General features: G+C 40.1%; 1 protein-coding gene across 9 annotated transcripts in view; it reads left to right on the forward strand.

Annotated features, from left to right (window-relative positions):
* The window catches only part of LOC101920115 (dual specificity calcium/calmodulin-dependent 3',5'-cyclic nucleotide phosphodiesterase 1C), a 372,306-nt gene that overhangs the window by 341,002 nt on the left and 12,611 nt on the right, over positions 1–18,693 (forward strand). For 8 of the 9 annotated variants that reach the window (XM_055805463.1, XM_055805455.1, XM_055805456.1 and 5 more), the window contains one exon: positions 15,940–16,005. In XM_055805463.1, the coding sequence (XP_055661438.1) occupies positions 15,940–16,005 (66 nt within the window). Of the gene's footprint in view, positions 1–6,958; positions 14,316–15,939; positions 16,006–18,693 lie in introns of those variants that run through there. The other variant, XM_055805462.1, reaches the window with a different exon arrangement.

The raw sequence follows: 18,693 nt of genomic DNA on the forward strand, positions 1-18,693 counted from the left end.
GAAATGATGTATATAAATTCTCTGCTTTAGCAAGAAGAGAGTCCTTCTTGCTTCTCAGCTACATGAATTTATGTTCAATCCAGTGACAGTCAAGCCTCTTTCCCCATGCAATACTTAGCTCTGAAAGAGAAACAAGATCATGTCTGAAGGGGATGACTGAAGGGGAGGAAGAATATGAAATGGCTCCTCAAAAGTGGTTGATGACCTTTAGCTTTAGGTCATCTTTAAAAGCTTTAGCTTTAGTTTTAGGGACTCTGACAAGTAGAAGTGTTATGAAGGAAGAAATCTCAGTCAAATGTATGGGAATACAAATGTAAAGACTGCAGTCTACAGATTGCCAGCTGGGTACTTGGTGGGTGCCTTCATGCCTTTTGCTTTGTGTGCTGGACCTCCTACATGGTCTGTCCCTGGGGGTAGAGGCAAAGGGACATCAGTCCTCTCCAGCTTCTTGGGCTGCAGTTCTGTACCATCCAGTCCAGAGAAGCTGGACAATGAGAAGAGAGAGTCAATTTAGAGGTTATTTTTCTGAAACTCCTATCTCAATAGTAATCTCTACCAATTATTATTAATCAAGCCATCACTAGGCAATTCATTCTTTTCTCTCCTAAAACACTGCTTTGCTATTCTTAATGTCAAAACCTGGGACATGGAGGCAATGGTAAATGTAGAAGAAAACTAGCAAATGGTGCTAGTTGAAAAATGCTATTTTGAATCAGGCTAAAGTATCTAGGAATTTAAGTCTAATTCAAAACAAGTGATTGTCAAAAACTGAGGAGGCACTGAAAAAAATCTAGAATTGGAATATTTCCTTTGAAATGATGTTTCATATTTTAGCCAGCTTTAAGTAAATGATAAAAATAATTTTTTGTTTGAGTTAGTTGCAAAGCTCAGCTTGATCTTTCATTTCCTCTCCACCCCTCTCCTCCCAAAAAAACCCACTCCCCAACAATCCTTTTTTCCATGAAAGAAAGAAAGCAATTACTTGCGTCTGACCCAGAGCTAAGAATTGTCTTTTTTTTTTCATTTCAGTCAGTCACTCAAAGAAGAAGTTATTCACTGAGTGCTAATTACAAAATTCCGATTCATATACTTGGCTGAAAACTTTGTTAATATCGTTTATCCTTCTGCCTATGGCAGCTCATCCCTTTTGTGCCTTGAAAAGCACTGGGTTTTTTTTTTCCATCCACAATGGAACAACTCTTTATGAAAACCATGGTCTAGCTTTTACCCCAAAAATGTTCAGACCTTTGAATTGTGTTTATCAAATACAGAATAAGCTTTTGCACTTATTCCTGTAAGTCACTTTGCGTAATAAGTATCTAAGTTCTTTCATATATGTTTTACTGAGGAAACTCAAACCTTATTTGGTGTAACCAAACTTTTGCCAATGTATTAATTGTGTTTTTCTCTGCTGTTATGTATATCCATAATATGCTGGTAAACAAACAACATATATTAAAACAAAGTTAATCTCTTTCTTCCATCACTGATGTGATCTCAGGTCAAGTGTAATACAAGCTGTCATGGAAACATAAAACTCAACACCAGTGTGAACAGGACTAGAAATTGTTTGATGTCACAAACGTTTTAGAGATAATTATGTGCCAAAGCTCAAAAATCAGAATACCTTCTATGCTAATGTCATTTCTTCTCCTAACAAAATGAATGTTAAGCACTTGGATATCTGCTAAATTAGGAATGATGGTATTTATATTCAGTTGCAAAACAAGTATTCAAAGCTTTTTCCCAACAGTATTTATTCTTCTTTTCCCTTGCTTTAAACAGGACACAGGCAGCTTTGAGTAACATTGTCTTCTTTGGAAAAAATAATCACTCTAAAATTTCTCATCCATTAAAAAGATAACAGATATGAATTAACTTATAACACATCTTTCTTCATTTCACTGATCTTCTGAACTTTGTTTCTTAGGCCTCACTCATCTCTGGTGCAACAGAAGCGAAAGAATAGCATAAATATGCAGAATTTATTTCTTTGTGGTCTTAGTTTTGTTTGAAAAAGGCTTTCAAATGTCTTTAGTAGGAGACAGAATCATCCAGTGCTGAGAACTGAGCACTGAGATTTTCGACATCTTCATTTTATTCTGAGTGCTAGGAGTAGCTCTAGCAGTGCTTTTCAGATGGGGACAGGTTACAACCGAGCACACTTTAGCGTTTCAGGAGAGACAGGAAAGACCCAGCCTTTTGGGAACAAGCTTACAAAATCAAAAGGTCACTCCTGCAAGATGCTGAGTGAGTCCACAAAAGGAATTGAAAGTGGCAGATTTAGTGATCTCCCCCACCAGCTGCAAATACTTGCATCATTTGTAGTAGTAAGGATAACTACCTTTTTGATTATGGGTTATCTGAGACACATTTACTCAGACTATTATTTCCCCTCATTTTGCATTGCATCAGTAATCATTCTGTTATCAATTGCTAAACAACAATTTGTCATTTCTGCTGTTATTTCACCCAGTGCTTGTATGAAGCAGGTTGCTGAGTGAGAAGAGTTTGGAATAGTCTTATCCTGAAAAGCCTAAGCTTTTAATAGGTGAGGGTGGAAGCTACTTTCAAACACCATGTCAGCTTTCCTAGGAAAGCTTGAACCACCATGCTGGGTCAGACTAAAAGTCCCTTTAGCTCTCCATTACCTATGTGACAACATTCTGTAGCAGAGATCTTAATGAACAAAGAACAAAACCAGAGTGACGCCTCCCCTCTGCGGCTTTCTGCCTTCCCAAGAGCTAAGGCAGAGGTCAAATCTTTGACTTGGATAGCCTCTGATGGATTTTTCTTCCATTACTTTGTCTAATTATCTTTAGATCCCTGGTGCTTTTTTGTGTACTGGGCACTGAAGCAACACAATTCAAAATTTACTTAGGCATCATATGAAAATTCACATCTATTTGTTGGTTTCAAATTTACTGCTTGATAATTTCATTTCATAACCCCCATTTTGGACTATGAGAAACAGTAATTGCTCCCTATTCACATTCTTAGTGCCACTCATAATTTCATTTACCTTTTATTAGATTCTTTCTGCAGCTCTCCCTTTTCAGGCTTAAAAGTCATACCATGCATAAACTTTGTGTATTTAACTTCCCTTCAAGTGCAGCCCTTCTGATTTCTGCTGTTTATGTTAATACGTAACACTGACAGCCTGTGTTGCACACAGGTTTTTGGATGTGAAAAGAGAATCTGATTTTAATAGAATTGAAAAAAACAGTAGGATTCATTTTTGCCCCTAAAATTTTCGAGAATAAAATATGCAAAACATGAAAATGTTCATTTTAATGTAATTATATGCTGATTTCTTTTGGTTGATAGCTTTATGATGTTACATCATAAAAGCATGAAAAGTCATCACCATAGGAAGCTCAATAAGGAATGGACTGAATGAATATGGTTAACTGAGGCTCTCTTCTTTTGCTTTTTCTGTGTTTTAAAACTGTAACTAAAAATTATCTTGGGGTAATAGCACCTCATGGGCAACATTATTTGGTGGTGTGGTGGAGTTCTGTAGAAGTGCTCATTCAACATGCTAAGATGAGATTTGTTCATGCTAAGCACTATTTTTTCACAAGTGAACTGCAAGGTTACCACAGCCTGCTTAGGAAGAAAATCTGAGTGTGTAATCCTGGATAATTGTGGTATCAGCTTGCGCTTCCTTCATAATTAAGTATGGTTATAAAGCTGAAGGAATGCATATTTGAACAGAGGAAACAGGGACCGTACGATAACCTCACAAACACTTCCGTTGACAGGGACTGCCAAGCAAGCTAAGCAGTATGTGAAAAAAACCCTGCCCATGAAATCCTGAGTCCATATTACACCACCGTCTTGCAGTCTGCATTCAGCATTTAATTTTTGGGCAAGAAAATAGCAGAGTTTTCTTTTAAATGCAATTTGAAAACCACAGGATTTGGTCTTGTCCTGACAGCCTGGCCCAGCACTGGAGGCTGTGAGAAGGTGCCCTGAACCTGCTTTGGGCAGGGCCGTGCTTTCAGCAGCTGGGGAAGAAAGGACGGAGGGAAAGGGCAAGCGTTGGGCTGGAGCAGCAGGGCTGGCCACCTTCAGAAGCGGTGCTGGGAGCAGTCAGCTCTCCACTTCCAGCTGGTTACAACCAGCATCCCACCTGTGGTTTACCCTCAGTGAGGAGCGTGAGTCATTACAGAACAGGTGTAGGTTTTGAGTTAGTCTAAACTTTCACCTCAGTCTAAATGCCTCTGGGGCTCTGTTCCTGTTCTCCAGCTGGGTAGCAGATTGTGAAAGTTTGCATGAGACAGGCATAATAAATGCCAGCTCTTAAAATGGGTAGTTCTTGTAAGGCCTTGGACTCCAAAGCACTGGTTTTATCACAAAAAGAGGGGGAAATGTATGAGATTAATCACTGATTGTGCAAATCTGACAGCCAGCTTCCTTGCTGTATGGATACAGTTGTACACTGAGTAATTCTGTGTGAAGGAAAAGACGAACCGCAGTGTATTTTTGCTTCAGTACGTCAGACGTAACATAGTAAACGTATACCTTCACAGTCCAACAAACACAAGTTAAAAATGCCTTAGTATAAAACTACAAGCCGATAGCAGAAATGGTCTTAATCTCTTCCAAGTGGGTGCTGGTGTCACATGAAGAGCTGTGAAGTCACTGGTATTTGCATTAGTGATCAAGAGTAGGACCAATGCTCAACCTTGACAAACAATATAAACTCGTCAGTGACACTGAAGGACCAAGATGTGCATTCAGATGAGGCTATTTCAGATAATGAAATTCAGTATATGCTGAGTGAACTCCTTAGTCTTCCTGCGTACTGAGTGCTGCATATTCATTCTTTTTCCTCTTTCAATTACCTCTGTTGATCCATACTAATATTTGCACTGGAACTGTTGTGCTGAAATGAGAAAGAGACTGAATCACATCCAAGGTTAAGGTAGTTGTAGGGCATATCCATTGTATTGTATCGAAAAGCAAATTCGGCTAGGAAACCAACACATCTGCTCCACCAAGTAGAAAAACAATTTAAAGTAATGCTGTACTGGAATGTTTTCACTGGAGCTGATGATGTGGCTAACGGAAGCAAAAAGCAATATATGACTCAGTTCTCCACAGGGAACTTCTAGAGTCTGGAAAAACACTGCATTTTTCCTTGTTTCATTAACAGCGATGGGAGGGGTTAAGTCTTCTGAGTGTGAATGGCATAGGAAGGGGAGGGCATGCTGGGTGATACTTCGAGCTCTGTTTCAGATTCCTGGTGTGATTCAGCAGATCATTTAAGAGATTCAGAAATAATTACTGCTTAAGGATGTAATTTAGTCCATGTGTCCCAAACAATTACCTTTCATTCTGGGTCAGTGTTTTCTCTTTAAAATACTGCTAATGATACGTCTCACCAGATTGTTATGATCCTGTTAATAACAGTAAATCAGGCTGAACTTTTTAGATAGGAGACATCAAGGAAGTGTAGTACTGTTGTTATGGCTGTTACTATTGCCCGTTGTAGATTATGCTGTCGGTAGTGTTGGGAATGTGCAATTCAGTCTAAATAAATCCAATGAAATGCTGAAAGCCTAATTCCTTAGAACAGTGTCTTAGAATTGCATCAGTGAACAAGATAATGTGGTAGCAACTTACAGGAGACCATCCTGAAAGGAGAAGTCCCCCGTGAACTATACAGTAGAAGAAAATGATACCAACTCCCTAGCAGATCTGTGCAGCCTCTGTATACATTCATCAGAGATAATGCAATCCAGCAGCAAAGCTTTAGTTCTTTGTTTTTCCTTTTTTCCTTTGGCAAAATAGGACCTAAAAAAAAAAAAAAAAAAAAAGGCAATATATTATTGAAGGCAAAAGAAACTGGTTTTCTGAAAGGGACCTAAAGAGATTTTGATGTTATCACATCTTCCAAGGCATAGCCAGCCCTACAGATAAATTAATCAATCTCTTCTTGGGCTGAATCTCCTTGGTTGAGAGACTCATTCAAATGCTTTTTGAGTCAAAAGACTTTCCAAACTCTGCTGACATAAGCATTGTCAGAATAGCAGTAGTTAAGCAGTGCCAGGTGTATTCAGCTAACCGGTTGGGACAGCCAATATAGAGTAAAATATTCATGTTCCTGTTTGAAGCTTTTCCAGAGCATTTCTAGGTTAAGGGTATGAAGATGGTTGGATAGTGTCTCCTCTGTCATTATAAACTGTCCTCTTTCACTAGAAATAAAGAAAAAAGCTTTCTTGTCTACATTTCTTCCTCAAGGAGATCTGTTCATTGTGAAGATGCACTCGTGGTGTAACTACATAGAAAACAGTTATTTTGTAAATTCAGGATATTGTTAGTCAAATATAGGCTAATTATGAAGCCAAGGGTTTATAAATATTTGATGGAGGAGTCTAGTAGATTGTAAAACACACATATTTTGTTAGATCTCAGGCACCTATCCATACGTAAGGCTGTGCTTTTCATTGCAACCTTTTGGGGAGAAAGAGGCTTTTAAAAGGTAGTGTTCTTTTGTGTTTGGAGCATTTTCTTTTCTTCATGTCAAACCATATGTACAACATTGTTGCTTTCATGAACAAAAAGGTCCTGAAAGAACTAGTGAGCAAGGGTGATCAGAGCGCCCTACTGCAAAGAAGCCTAATAGGATCTCTTGATCTAAGCATGCTGGATTGTGTTGCATGATCCCATTGATGCCAAAGGTTGAATTCTCACTGGATTAGTCAGAAAGCAATGGATTTCACTTTGTGTAGGACAGAATGATATTTCCAGTCAAGCCAGTAAGATATTGCTTTGGTGGATCTCACCTTGCAGCCTTTCAACAGTGAAGCAAAGCCACACTGCTTGGAGGAAATGAGGCTGTCTAAACTGATACCCTTCTTTTTCTTTCCCAGATTACCTGTTCCTTGGACAAAGGCAAGAAGAGCAGTATTTGACACTTTTCTTTTTCTTTTTTCTTTTTTTATTTCAGATACAGAAGAGTAAAAATATATTAAAAAAAAGAGACTGCAAATTTCTTTCATCATTTTAGCTGAGCTTCTTCATTCCCGTTCTCCTCCTCCTTCTGCAAAGACCAGTTTCTGGGGAAGGCGTTAAACAACTTTCAAAACACTCCTCCTCCCACTGGCTACTCCACAGCTAATGACTCTGGGTTCTAGGGTGGGGGCCTTGGTTTTTTGGGTCAGTTTATTTTTGTTTGTTTGTGTATGTGTGCATTTTTTGTTGTTTTGGGAAGTTTTTTGTTAAAAAAAAAAACAAAAAAACAAACAAAACAAGTAGTGATTTCCTGATGCAAATGGTTCCATTCCTCTGGACAGGTAAAGCAAATAGATAAGTCATCTTCAAAAGCTGGTATTGCCCTTTGCTGTGCCTCAGATTGTGACACCAACATTAGGGTGATGCAAAAGAATATTTAGGAAAAAAAAACAAAAAAACCAACTTGATAATACTTAACCTTTACTCTTTATTTTCCCTGAGAGCCTTTTCTAAGGTGCTGGTAGACAGAATTTGACATCAGTTTTCACCTCACCACAGATTTTATTAATAAGAATAGTGAATTTGTAGAGTCGTTTGACCATTTGTTAAGATTTGATGTCTTTCCCAGATGATGCAATGATAGCAAAATGTTTTTGTTTCTAAACAGCAGGCAGACTCACTCAACCCTTGATTTTGTTCTGTTTTTGCAGTTAGTAATAGGAAAGGAATAATCAATGAAAACAATATTTCCTTGGGGCAAATTTTGTTGTCAGACTCTGAGAGCATGTACTAATGTACTGCTTGATGTGCCTGCCTTAACTTGAGATTTCAGATAATGAGTTGTCTCTTACATTTGTTCATGGGCTACTAGTAACCGCTTTTTGTTTGACCTGGAGATCTAAGAGAAGGGGGGCAGCAGGGAATCACACGGATCAATTCTTAGTTTCATCTCAGTGTAGTCTTTCTTTTATCGCTGGCTGAATGGACAGGCCAAATAAAAGGAAAAGCGTTGTTGGGAGACGTACAGACAGACAAAACCAAAATGAACAAGTGTGTCCTAAATACACCGCTGGACTTGGTGGATAAAACTGTCTCATCCAGTGGAGTTAGACACATGGAAAGTAGCCATCATTTTGGCCCATTTTAAAGAAGAAATGTTAAAAAACTAACTTGCTCAGGCCTTGATTCAGGAAGGTATCTTTGTATAAGAAACGCCAAATGTATGTAAGTGCTTTTCTGGCTTGGGATCTTGGTAGCGATCCTGTTAATTGTAAGTAATTTTACCTGTCTACGTGGAAATCAAGACCGTACGTACACATACAACTGTTTTTATGCCTAACTCCTTTTTTTTCAGGATAAGGTCTTGCTGTGTTAGTCGTATATGTGTTTTACAAGGAATCAGACTGCTGTCATGGCTCTTTGCTATGTAGCGAACATGCAAAATACGGACTTAGGAAGGTAAATCTTTGGTGTTTCCTTTTCATGTTTAAAAGCACAGGACTTTACCACCAGCCTATATTAGAGCTTGGGTCTCTGTTGCTGATTGAACTGTGCATGTACAGGGACGAGCTTCCCGCAACACTAGCAAAAATCACAGCAGTGAGCTCAGCCTAAATCCATATTTAAACACAAATACCTTCTCACTCAGGAGTGTTTGTATCTGGGATTTTGATTATTGAGGCTAGAGACAGTTTGAATTCTTTTTTTGGACACCGCAGTTTGAGTTTGTTCAAAGCTAGATATTTAGATTAGGTTCATGCTGTGAAAAGGTTGCACTTCAATCACATGTTTTCAGAAGAATTACAAAAATAACTCCTGCAGTTCTTAGAACTCGCAGTTGGCTTCACTGAACCAGCTCATTTAACTAGAATAAATATAAGGGCGCATAGTGTTCACACTTGTGAGCTCCTGGTTCAATGGGAGCTCTGGGGTAGATTTTCTGAGGAAAGTGGGGTGTTGGGAGGACAGTGGCCGTGGGGACAGTGCTGAGTAGACTCCATGTTGTGTGGCAGGCAGAGAGCTGTGGCACCATGTAGCGCTTTTCCACCTCCCCTTCCCCTCTCCTCCATCAGCATTCAGCCCTGATAAGAGTTGTAGGATATGAGTTCCAGCCCTGACCAGGCTCTTTGAAGGCACATTGATGAAATATCAATAACGCAGAACTAAATACTGCAGCGGTGACTCAGTCCCTGCTTAGTCAGACTTCTCCCTGAAGTCAGGGGGAACATATGCTCACAGCGTGTTTGGTCAGAGGTGCAGGATGATTTAGTCAATATTTTGTAAGTTATCCTTACCTAATGCACAGACTAAAGATGCCTTAGATTATACACAATAGAATAATAATAATAATTATTATTATTATTATTATAAAAACCTAAATATTTTTTTTCATCTGTTTCTGAGATATATATTTTCTTTCTTTCTGGGAGTGATTCTTTCAGGCAGCAAAGCCTAACTGCTTAATTCACGGCTGGTTAGTTCTTGTTTCTCATGCACTGGCACATAGGTGTGAAATCAGACTGGAAAATGTTTTTCCTTGATTGTTAGGGTTATTCACCACCGGCAGGAGCTAAGAAGGGAGGTGGTAGATTTGCCATCTCTCGGGGACTGCAGATCAGAACTGCCATTCTAGAAGAGATTTTACAGTCAAAGTTACTGATCTCAGCACACAGGTATGCAGCAAAATGTTTTGCAGTATGCAGGCAGACAGAGCTAGCTGTAACCTTCTCCTGCTCTTTTAAAATAATTTGAATAAGATACAGTGGATTATTAGCATTTTTTAGGATTTTTTGTTGTCACATTAAAAAAAAAAATCCCCCTAATTCTATCAGCTTGGAAATATATAAAGTGAAAGTGAAATCTAGAAATAGAAATCCTACAAAGAGACTAGGCCAGATGAAAGCATCTGTTGTGAGGTCCCCTCCCAGGATCACACCTATGTACCCCTTTGCAGCCCCCACACCTCCTGGAACACTCTGCAGCATCGTGCTAGTGCATTGTGAGCCAAGGAATGGTATGTTTAGACACCTCCCACTTAAACTAGAGATCAGACACTGTGCAATTGTGTAAATAAAAATAAAAATTAAAAAAAAAATATTACAGAACTGTTTTCTCTTATTTTATTCCACAAAGGGAAACTAACAAACAAACAAAAAAGTGGAAAAGGATTAGGTGTGCATCAGGTAATGGCCTATGTTTATAAAGAGCGAGTAAGGTTTTCTGGTTTTACATCCATACCTAACTTTCCCCCAACGTGTAGAAATTCCATTTTTCAGATGCCTTCCTTTTCCATCCTCAGTAAGACTATGCAAGCAATGAATATGTCAGAAATTCTGCAAATATAGGGCCAATACTGTTGGCCTCATGCTGAAATTCTACAGAATTATTTGGGAGCACCCACCAGCAGGCACAAAGGGGGTCTGCTGCTGCCAGGACACTTCTTATGGAGGGCGGCACAGGCTGGGAAGCTGTGAGATAAAGACGGTACTCTTGCCTCTGTGCAGTGACTGCTGGCACTCTCAGAAAGCTCTGCCTTTCTGGAAGAGCATCAGGTGTCTTCTACTTCCCAGAAACTCTTGTGTAACTCAAGAGGGAGAATCCAGGCACTTAAAACAGGGAGGGATACCATTGCAAGAATCCCTGTCAGGGTTTTTCCCTGTAGCTGGGAACGAGCAGACCTTTGACTCATGGTGATATAGTGCTTGAGCTCCTGGATGCACTATAATTAAAAAAAAAAAAAAAAAGACCAGTGATATGTTTTTAAAGATTCATAGTATCACAGAACTGTAATACTTGGGGTTGGAAGAGACCTTTAAAAGTCATCTAGTCCAACCCCCGCTGCAGTGAGCAGGGACGTCTTCAACTAGGTCAGGTTGCTCTGAGCCCCATTCAACCTGACCCTGAATGTTTCCAGGGATGGGGCACCTACCGCCTCTCTGGGTGACCTGTGCCAGTGCTTCAGCCCTCTCATTTTATCCTGTTCATTATTTAAATGGCAGAAAGGGTGACAGTTCTCTGGGCTGTACTCAGTCAGTGATTTGAACTGTGTGCTTCTGCAAGAAGTGTTCACACATGTGAAAGAAGGGATTTGCTTATTTTTTAAACTATTTTTTTAAATGTAAAAACCTGTCAAAATGCCGTAGTCAACCAGCTTTCCTTACAAGCTACACAGTTGTGTTGGTTTTTTTTCCAAAGTTATATGGTTAGATTTCTATGTTTAATTATAAAAAGATGATGGATGTCATTATGTTTTCCGTATTTGAGAAAAAAGTTAGGTGCCAGCAGCCAACATTTGTTTTTGCTGATAATAAAATAGTAGATTAAAAAAAGAAATTTTGCTATTTTAGACTTAAAACATATTTCAGAGTAGTCAATCTAGGTAGACTGATACTTATCTAAAAGTGCAGCCTTTTGTATAGCTCCAGCTGGTGTAAATACGCTATGTATTAATACAGTAGGTTGTTGAGCATCAGAATGAATCTGGAATTTGGGAGCCTGGTTCCTGGTGGGTGAATAAAGGAGGTAAATTCCTTTTTCTCGATGTTTCTTTTTTCAAGCATAAACAAACTGTAGTTGGTTATGGCAGAGAAGAATGGTGTATGGGGTGTTTTTGCAAACTACCCTTTGAATATGCAGAAGTTTGCATATGTACTTACGAAGTCTTACAAGCTCAGTGTGGAAGCAAAAATATTTCTGACTAGACAGCTGATAGTGCTATGCTGCTTTGTAATCAGAAGGTCCTTGAGCTCACCTAGCTAAAGGCAAATACCACCTGAATTTGCTGTTAATCCTTGCAAATTCTACAGTGGGTCCCAAACGTGACTTTAAATGAAAAAACACAATAATCTTTTAAATTAGAAATCATGGAACCTGACAAGGACAGTACCTTTTTTTTGCTTCAACTAGAATGAACTAGTCTAGCTCCAGGAACCCATGAGATGGTCTTAAATATTTCTTATTGGCTCCTTTTCCCTCACATTTCATTTTATAATAATGAAACTCATCATCCTCTGATGATCTATAGCATATGTTAGCCATTTATCCTCAGCAAATGACAGCATAATCAAGTCCTTTTCTCTTACGCTTTTTTAATCCATCACCTCACCCAATAATTAAAAACAACAGAGCGATCCTGTGCTTCTGCATGTGTTGAACTGATGCTGATCTCGGAGCTGTGCTGGTGCGGTGTCTGAACATCAGCACTCAAAAGCAGGAACATGCTGGCTGAGGATGAGAAGGAGCCCTGCAGCACTGACTCCATGCAGATCACTCTGGGGAGTGGGCATCAGTGCTGGCCAGGTAGAAAGAAGGGGGAAAAAACGTGCTTTCACAGCTGAAGGAGTAAATTCAGCTCTCTCTGAAGTGGGTACAGAGGTGTTCCACACTTGTATTACGCACAACGCGAGCAGGTCTGCTCCAGTCGGTTTAGTGGCAGGTGTGCATCCTAAAGCGATGCTCCCCCTGCTTCCACAGGCAGACAAGTTTTGTGATCCCAGATTCCCTGATTACTCCGGTCAAAGCAGGAGCAGGGCACGTGATGGCTGCCAATGCCGTTATTTGCTGTTAAAATGAAACACTGGCCGTGCATTCCCACTTGCTGAGATTGCCTTCTCGTTGCTGCAATGTCCCTTTTGATCCCCAGCAAGCACAGAGGGCTCTGATCTGTATCCAAGCAGGACTGGGACACATGCCTATCTTTGAGGCATCAGTTCTCACTGCTCTGGTGACTTGACCACCAGGCAGAAGAAAATGGAGCTACTTCCATGCAAGCTGGCTGAGAACCTGAAGCTCGGTTGCAGCGAATTTATTTACCCTCATACCTAAGAGCATGACAGCACTCACTTGCAAGCCTCACAGCACAATTTTTGGTATTTTTTGTTCTTTCCATTTCTTTCAAGTGTGTACATATTGACTGCTGTGTACTCATAACACCCTGGTTTTAGAAGCTATCCAGTGGTAGGAGGAATACACGTAATCCCGTTGTCTCTGCCGGTGGTCGTAGGACTGCATCTATCAAACAAAATTGCTTATGGCCATTGGGGTTTTCTAGTGATAAAACCTAGCAGTAGAATGACAGAGTGAGCATTTTCTTTTTCTTCTTGCTTGGATAATATTTTTATATACTTTTATATGCAATTTTTTAAGATATTTGCTATTTTTATTGTAGGGTTCTGGTTGGGTTTTTAGCAGACTTTCTGGTTGTCTACAGGCCCAGATTCTCACAGGAATATTTCCCTTCCCTTTTCTCCTCCCCATTCCTCCCCAACAGACTGAAGCCATTGCATTTGCAACATAGCTTAGAGCAAAATAATACTTAGGGCCTGATCACTCTTTTAGTTGCACTGAAATCAAAGGAAGCTGCATGCAAAGTCCTGCTGGTCCCACCGCAGCATCTGGGGCCAAAGTTTAAATAACCAAAACATATACAGCTAATTATGTGCAGGGCAGTCTGTGTAAAGCCAATGCATCAGGGTGGCACTGTCTTCCTTTGCTGTGGTAGGAGCTGCTTCCACCACCATGTGTTTAAATAAGACTATATATCTCTCTCTTTGTTCTGATGATGCTGCTTCTGGTAGGCACTTCAATCAAAGTCATACCTTAGTGCACTGACTACCTTCAGCAGGGGGGAAGGGTGGACATTGTGGCTTATCTGTGACAGTAGATTTCACTGCTCTTGTGGTTAACCCTACAGTGACAGGTCCTAAACAAAGTTAAGAAACATTAAATCTATTAAATCTATTGGTTGGAAGGATAAGGGGAAACTAACCAAACTCAAGGATCTTGGTCTTGTATAATAACCTTTTCTCAGCTGGCATTCTGCAAGGAATCCTATGTATGAAGTTGAACATAAACTTTAGAGTATGCTTATATTAGCAGAACTGATAGTGGAGAGGTCTTTCTTGAACTGAGCTAAAATAAACAACAGACACCTGTTCTCCTACATTTTTTGAGGAAGAGGCAGGTTGTTACACTATTCTGCACCAGGGTATAGAAAACAAGTTAAAATACATGCTGAAAGCAAAACTCAGTGCAAGTATGTTCCTGGGCTGGGTGGGTAGGGTAATGAAAAAAAAAAAAACAAACACCTGTTTGGTTTGTGAAGACCCATAAGAAAATAAAAAATGCAAAGCTGAAATGAACAATGCCATGTAATGCCAAGTATTCTCAACTGTTCTGAGAATAATTTTAAACAATAAGTATTTATTGTTAGTTCCTTATTTGAAAGGAGAGGCTTGTGGTCTCTAAATGTATAAAACATTTTCCAACGTTCCAGTTTTTCTGTAACTTGAGTCCATGTATGTTCATCCTATTACCAAATAAAGACAATGAGGTCTCTGTTTCATTTGCATTAAAAGTTGTAGAAGGGTTGATTTTGTTCTGGTGCTTTCTACATCTGATCCAGGCATGGCACTTGCCATTTGCTTTCCAGTGTCCAACTCCCCATAGAGTATTAGTAATAAACTTTTTTTTTTTTTTTTTTTTAAGCATGGTGGGAATGTTGCTTGGGCAGCAGTCATTGCTCACCACCTGCCCCTGTGAGGAGCAGCTAGTGGCTTTTCCTAAATTCTAAACGTAGGGAAGTTGATGTAGATAATTCAAATAGCTTATTTAAGGACTCCGAGGTATTTACCTGTTTGGGGATTAGACATGTCAACTTCACCCTTCCCTTTTTCTATTTTGGCTGAAATCACAGTCAATATGAGCATCTAACCCAACAACAACAACACACCACACTCATGCCCACTGAAATACTTGCTTGTGTGATTTTTTATTTTTTTTTCTGTGCCACTTGAAGTATAAGCATCGATCTCACAGGGCTGCTGTCCAGTGTTCAATCTTGCTTATAGACCTCCTTTCACAGCATTTCAGCTACATCTCTGTGTAGCACCTTCTACAAGGTATCTTATTCCACAGGTAGACTTGAGTGGTGTCTGTGCTGTAGTTACCACGCCACACAGGTAGTGACCAGGATTTTCCCATACCGTCGCTGTTTTTCTATTTGATCTTTTCCTTAAAAAAGTAAAAAATTATGATAAAGAGTGACAAAGACCAAGCCATTCATTCTGAGGATGTAAAATTCAGAGATGTTCAATACAGGCGTGAAAGGCTTTATGCATTCCTTTTTGCCTGAAATTCCAGTTCTAATCCACTCCTTTCCTCCCTGGGAAGTTCACTGGTATTGATTTCCTGAAGAACATGCAATGTGCTCGCCACTGTACCTGCTTGTATTCTTATACCTTACTGGCTTGATTTGAGTCTGCACGTGCCTCCAGCCCAGCGCAAGTAGAAATGAAGCCAAGCTGCCGAACTTCTGTGAGATATTGAGGGTGTTGATGTAGCTGACTGTGATCTTCAAATCAAAAATACTGACGGCCGCATAAGCAAGAAGGGAGAAAAGTTGGTTTGGAAAAGCCATCCAATGATTTGGGTGTCTCACCTCTGCTTGCAAATACAGTATCAGAGTCCTTTCTCTGGTGTGTATAGCCAGTGGCATAAATGCCTGGAGCTGTTACCAACCAATGGTTCCCACAGGGATGCCAGCCACTTGCTGAACTGCCACAGAAGCAAGGTAAGTGCCGTGTAACTGCCTTCAGAGCCGTGCGGGGCAATAAAACTGGGAACTGCCAGTTCTGTGAGGACACGGAGGTAGCTAAAGGGGAAGGTTTCTGAGATCTGGCAGTTCATAGGTCCAAAACTTAAGAATGTGAAACTTCCAGAATAAATAACTTGGATATCTCTACTCAAACTGGGTAAGTGATAAAAAGAATATATGTTTGTTATTGACTCCTTTAGATGCAAAAGTCCCCAAAAGTGAGGCTACATTCCCAGTAAGCTTTACCTAAATGTATGGATAAGAAATGGTGGAAAGAAGACAACAAACACCTCGTAGTGGTGGCAGCACTACAAAAAGCTTTGTCATGGCTGGTGGAACTACTGTTCATCCATCTCTGCTGAAACTATTCTTTCTTTTTAAAGGTCCGTTGCTACGTTCAGCTGACTTGCCAGGCTTGGGTCGCTCTGCAAACCACCTTACATTGCCAGGTCAGTCGGTACCACCTCACTCTAATTTGCTTATGTGCACAGCTTAGAAATAGGCACTCGCAGTGCCAATTGTTTGGGTGGTGGACATAAGCAGATGACTTGCTTCAGGTATGTCATGACTTGTACACATCACATTAACAATGTAAACCCTTTCACTGGCATTGTGCAAATTAACTGTTGTTTTCAATAGTCTTTACTGCATTTAATTGTTTTTTAAACAAATACCTTGTGTTTTGTGGCTTGCAGTGCTGACTTGACAGACTATTGTAATTTGATTGGCAAATTAATTTGGGATTTTCTAATTTGGAAGTAGATGCTGAAGGGAAAAAATAAGGCTGTTTTGTGGACCCAAGCATAGGTTTTTTTGTGTTTGTCCCATCTACTAAATCCTGTGTCTCTATTTCACCATGATAACCGTTTTCTTAATCCTTCATCTTTGTCCCACACAACTGTCAGAAGAAAGGAAGGGTAATATGAAACAGATATTTTCATCAGCGGTTGCTGTGCCAGCAGATGAGGTATAGTGTGGCTCCATATATAGGTGCCAATGTGCAGTAGCATGTTGCTATGCTGTTTCAGTTCTCCAAGCTGTTCCTGGCATGATGCTCTTTTGCAGCCACCACCTTAGCAGATTGTTTCCCCAGGCACAGCTGCAGCCACCACTTGGGTGTAAGCAAGGAAAAGGACAAGGAGGAATGTGTGAGAGTTCAAAACACTGTATTCATGTAGTAAAACAATGTGCTTGGTGGATTATTGTCCTGCTTGAGAACAAGAATGGACAATCTGGAAGTAAAATTTAATCCTATGAGCAGCATGCTTACATGAGGACTCCCAGGTCTCTAACCCAAGACATTTTTTAGTTAGAAAGCATGGAACAGGAAACATCATAAATATACCCTCTGAATTTCTGAAGTTTCCCATCATTGGCAGTGACAACAGGTATTACCTGTGTATATTGCCTGTTTCTCATAGGGTCCCAGCAGTGGTTAAATTCTTACATTTATATTCAACGGGAAGGCTGCTACTTTTTGTATATTTTCACCCAGGATTTTCTTGCATGTGGCATTTAGAAGTCTTGCTGTTTGAAGAGCTTTTGGAGAGATCTTGCTTTTTGGAGGGAAAAAAACCTATGTTTTAAGGAAAAATTGTGGAATGAAACATTCATGCCACACTACAGCCGTAACTTTCATCTAATGTAAACACATCTAATTTCAAAACTAGATCACTTTTTATACGTTTTAGCATGTTTGCAATCGTCACTTGCTTATTTTTAACAAGCAATGCTTATACAGGGTTTTTCATCTATTTTTCCAACTCCGTAGCACTTTTAACCCATCCATCTCTTAACCACCTGCAAACAACAAATCCCTCATCCCTTCTTATGTGTGGTCTTTGTTCTGAGCCTGCAGACCACCATTATAATATGAAGGTAGAGGATATACATGCAGAAGAGAGGGGTTTGGCAGAAGCTATGAGGTACAGTCCCTTCATGATTGCTGACTTGCTAAATGACCTTGCTGAAATCCTTGTTCTGTTGCCCCAGTTTCCTCATCTGTTTGGGAATGATATTTGCTCCCCTTTAAAACTATCCCATCTAGAGATCTGTTAACTGTTATGATTAGAAAAACAGCAGTAGGGAGGATCCACCTTCAGGAGAGGGGACCAATCAACCTAATAGTGTCCCTTTTTGCAAAAAGACGCTGTGGATTTGTTGTCAGTCCCGCATTACTTTCAGTAGTGATACTGTGATGATCTTACATAGAGTTATAAGAAGGTGCCTTCTCTTGGGCACTTATGGAAATGCCTAGCTGTGTTTTGACTCTCTCTTCATTAGACAGCTCCCACCTCAGTGGATGTTTTGGCAACAACTGGTTTAAGGACCCAGTGGGTTTTCTCTGTTTGGCTGCTTAGCTGGTGCCTTCCTACCAATGCCCTCTTACCATGGCTTATACAGCAAACTGCTCTGGTACAGTTTGCAAATCAACCCTTCCATTGCCACTGTTGGGGAGTAGACAATAGTGAAATATTTTCCATGTATTTATAGTCCAGTGATGCATTTTGTTTACAGCCATAATAATACTGTTTCTTTATGCTCTATATAGATCAGGTTTTGGGGGGTTGCTTTTGCTGGAAGCAGCCATTAATTAATATGTAGTTCAGAAACAGCCTGCTGTGAACACACACACAATCTTCTAATTGAGAAAAAGTTATTGTCTGGCTGTTTTGCATCTTGAATTAAAAGGGGAAGCTTTATTGCATTCAAGTTTAGTCTCGCTTCTAAAGGAGCAAGGCTGATGAGAACAAGCATGTGTGCATGTGATCCCATCTTGTCTCTTTGCTGGCAGATTGGTAAGTCCTAATCATCACTAACTTTTGAATCTATGCCTTGTCAATTTAAAGTGCAAGAGAAAGAAACACCCAAAAGCTTAGAAAGCTGGGGAAGTTTTATGAGGTTAGTGTGCAGGAGAGCTCCCTGGTGAAGCTACCACCTGAGCTTGACCACTGGTGAAACCAGAGTTCCCTGCATCTCATCTGCATCTAACAGTGCTGCAGGGACCCCGGCTGCCACAGGCACATCTGCAGCCTCCTGGAACGGATGTTTTTTCTCAGTGTAAAGAGGATGAACCAACTATTTCTTCAGGGAGCTTGCACTTTGTATGGTGAGGAAGCACAGTAGGGGCATTAATG

Source organism: Falco peregrinus, chromosome 5 (genome assembly GCF_023634155.1).
Source record: "Falco peregrinus isolate bFalPer1 chromosome 5, bFalPer1.pri, whole genome shotgun sequence".
NCBI lineage: Eukaryota > Metazoa > Chordata > Aves > Falconiformes > Falconidae > Falco > Falco peregrinus.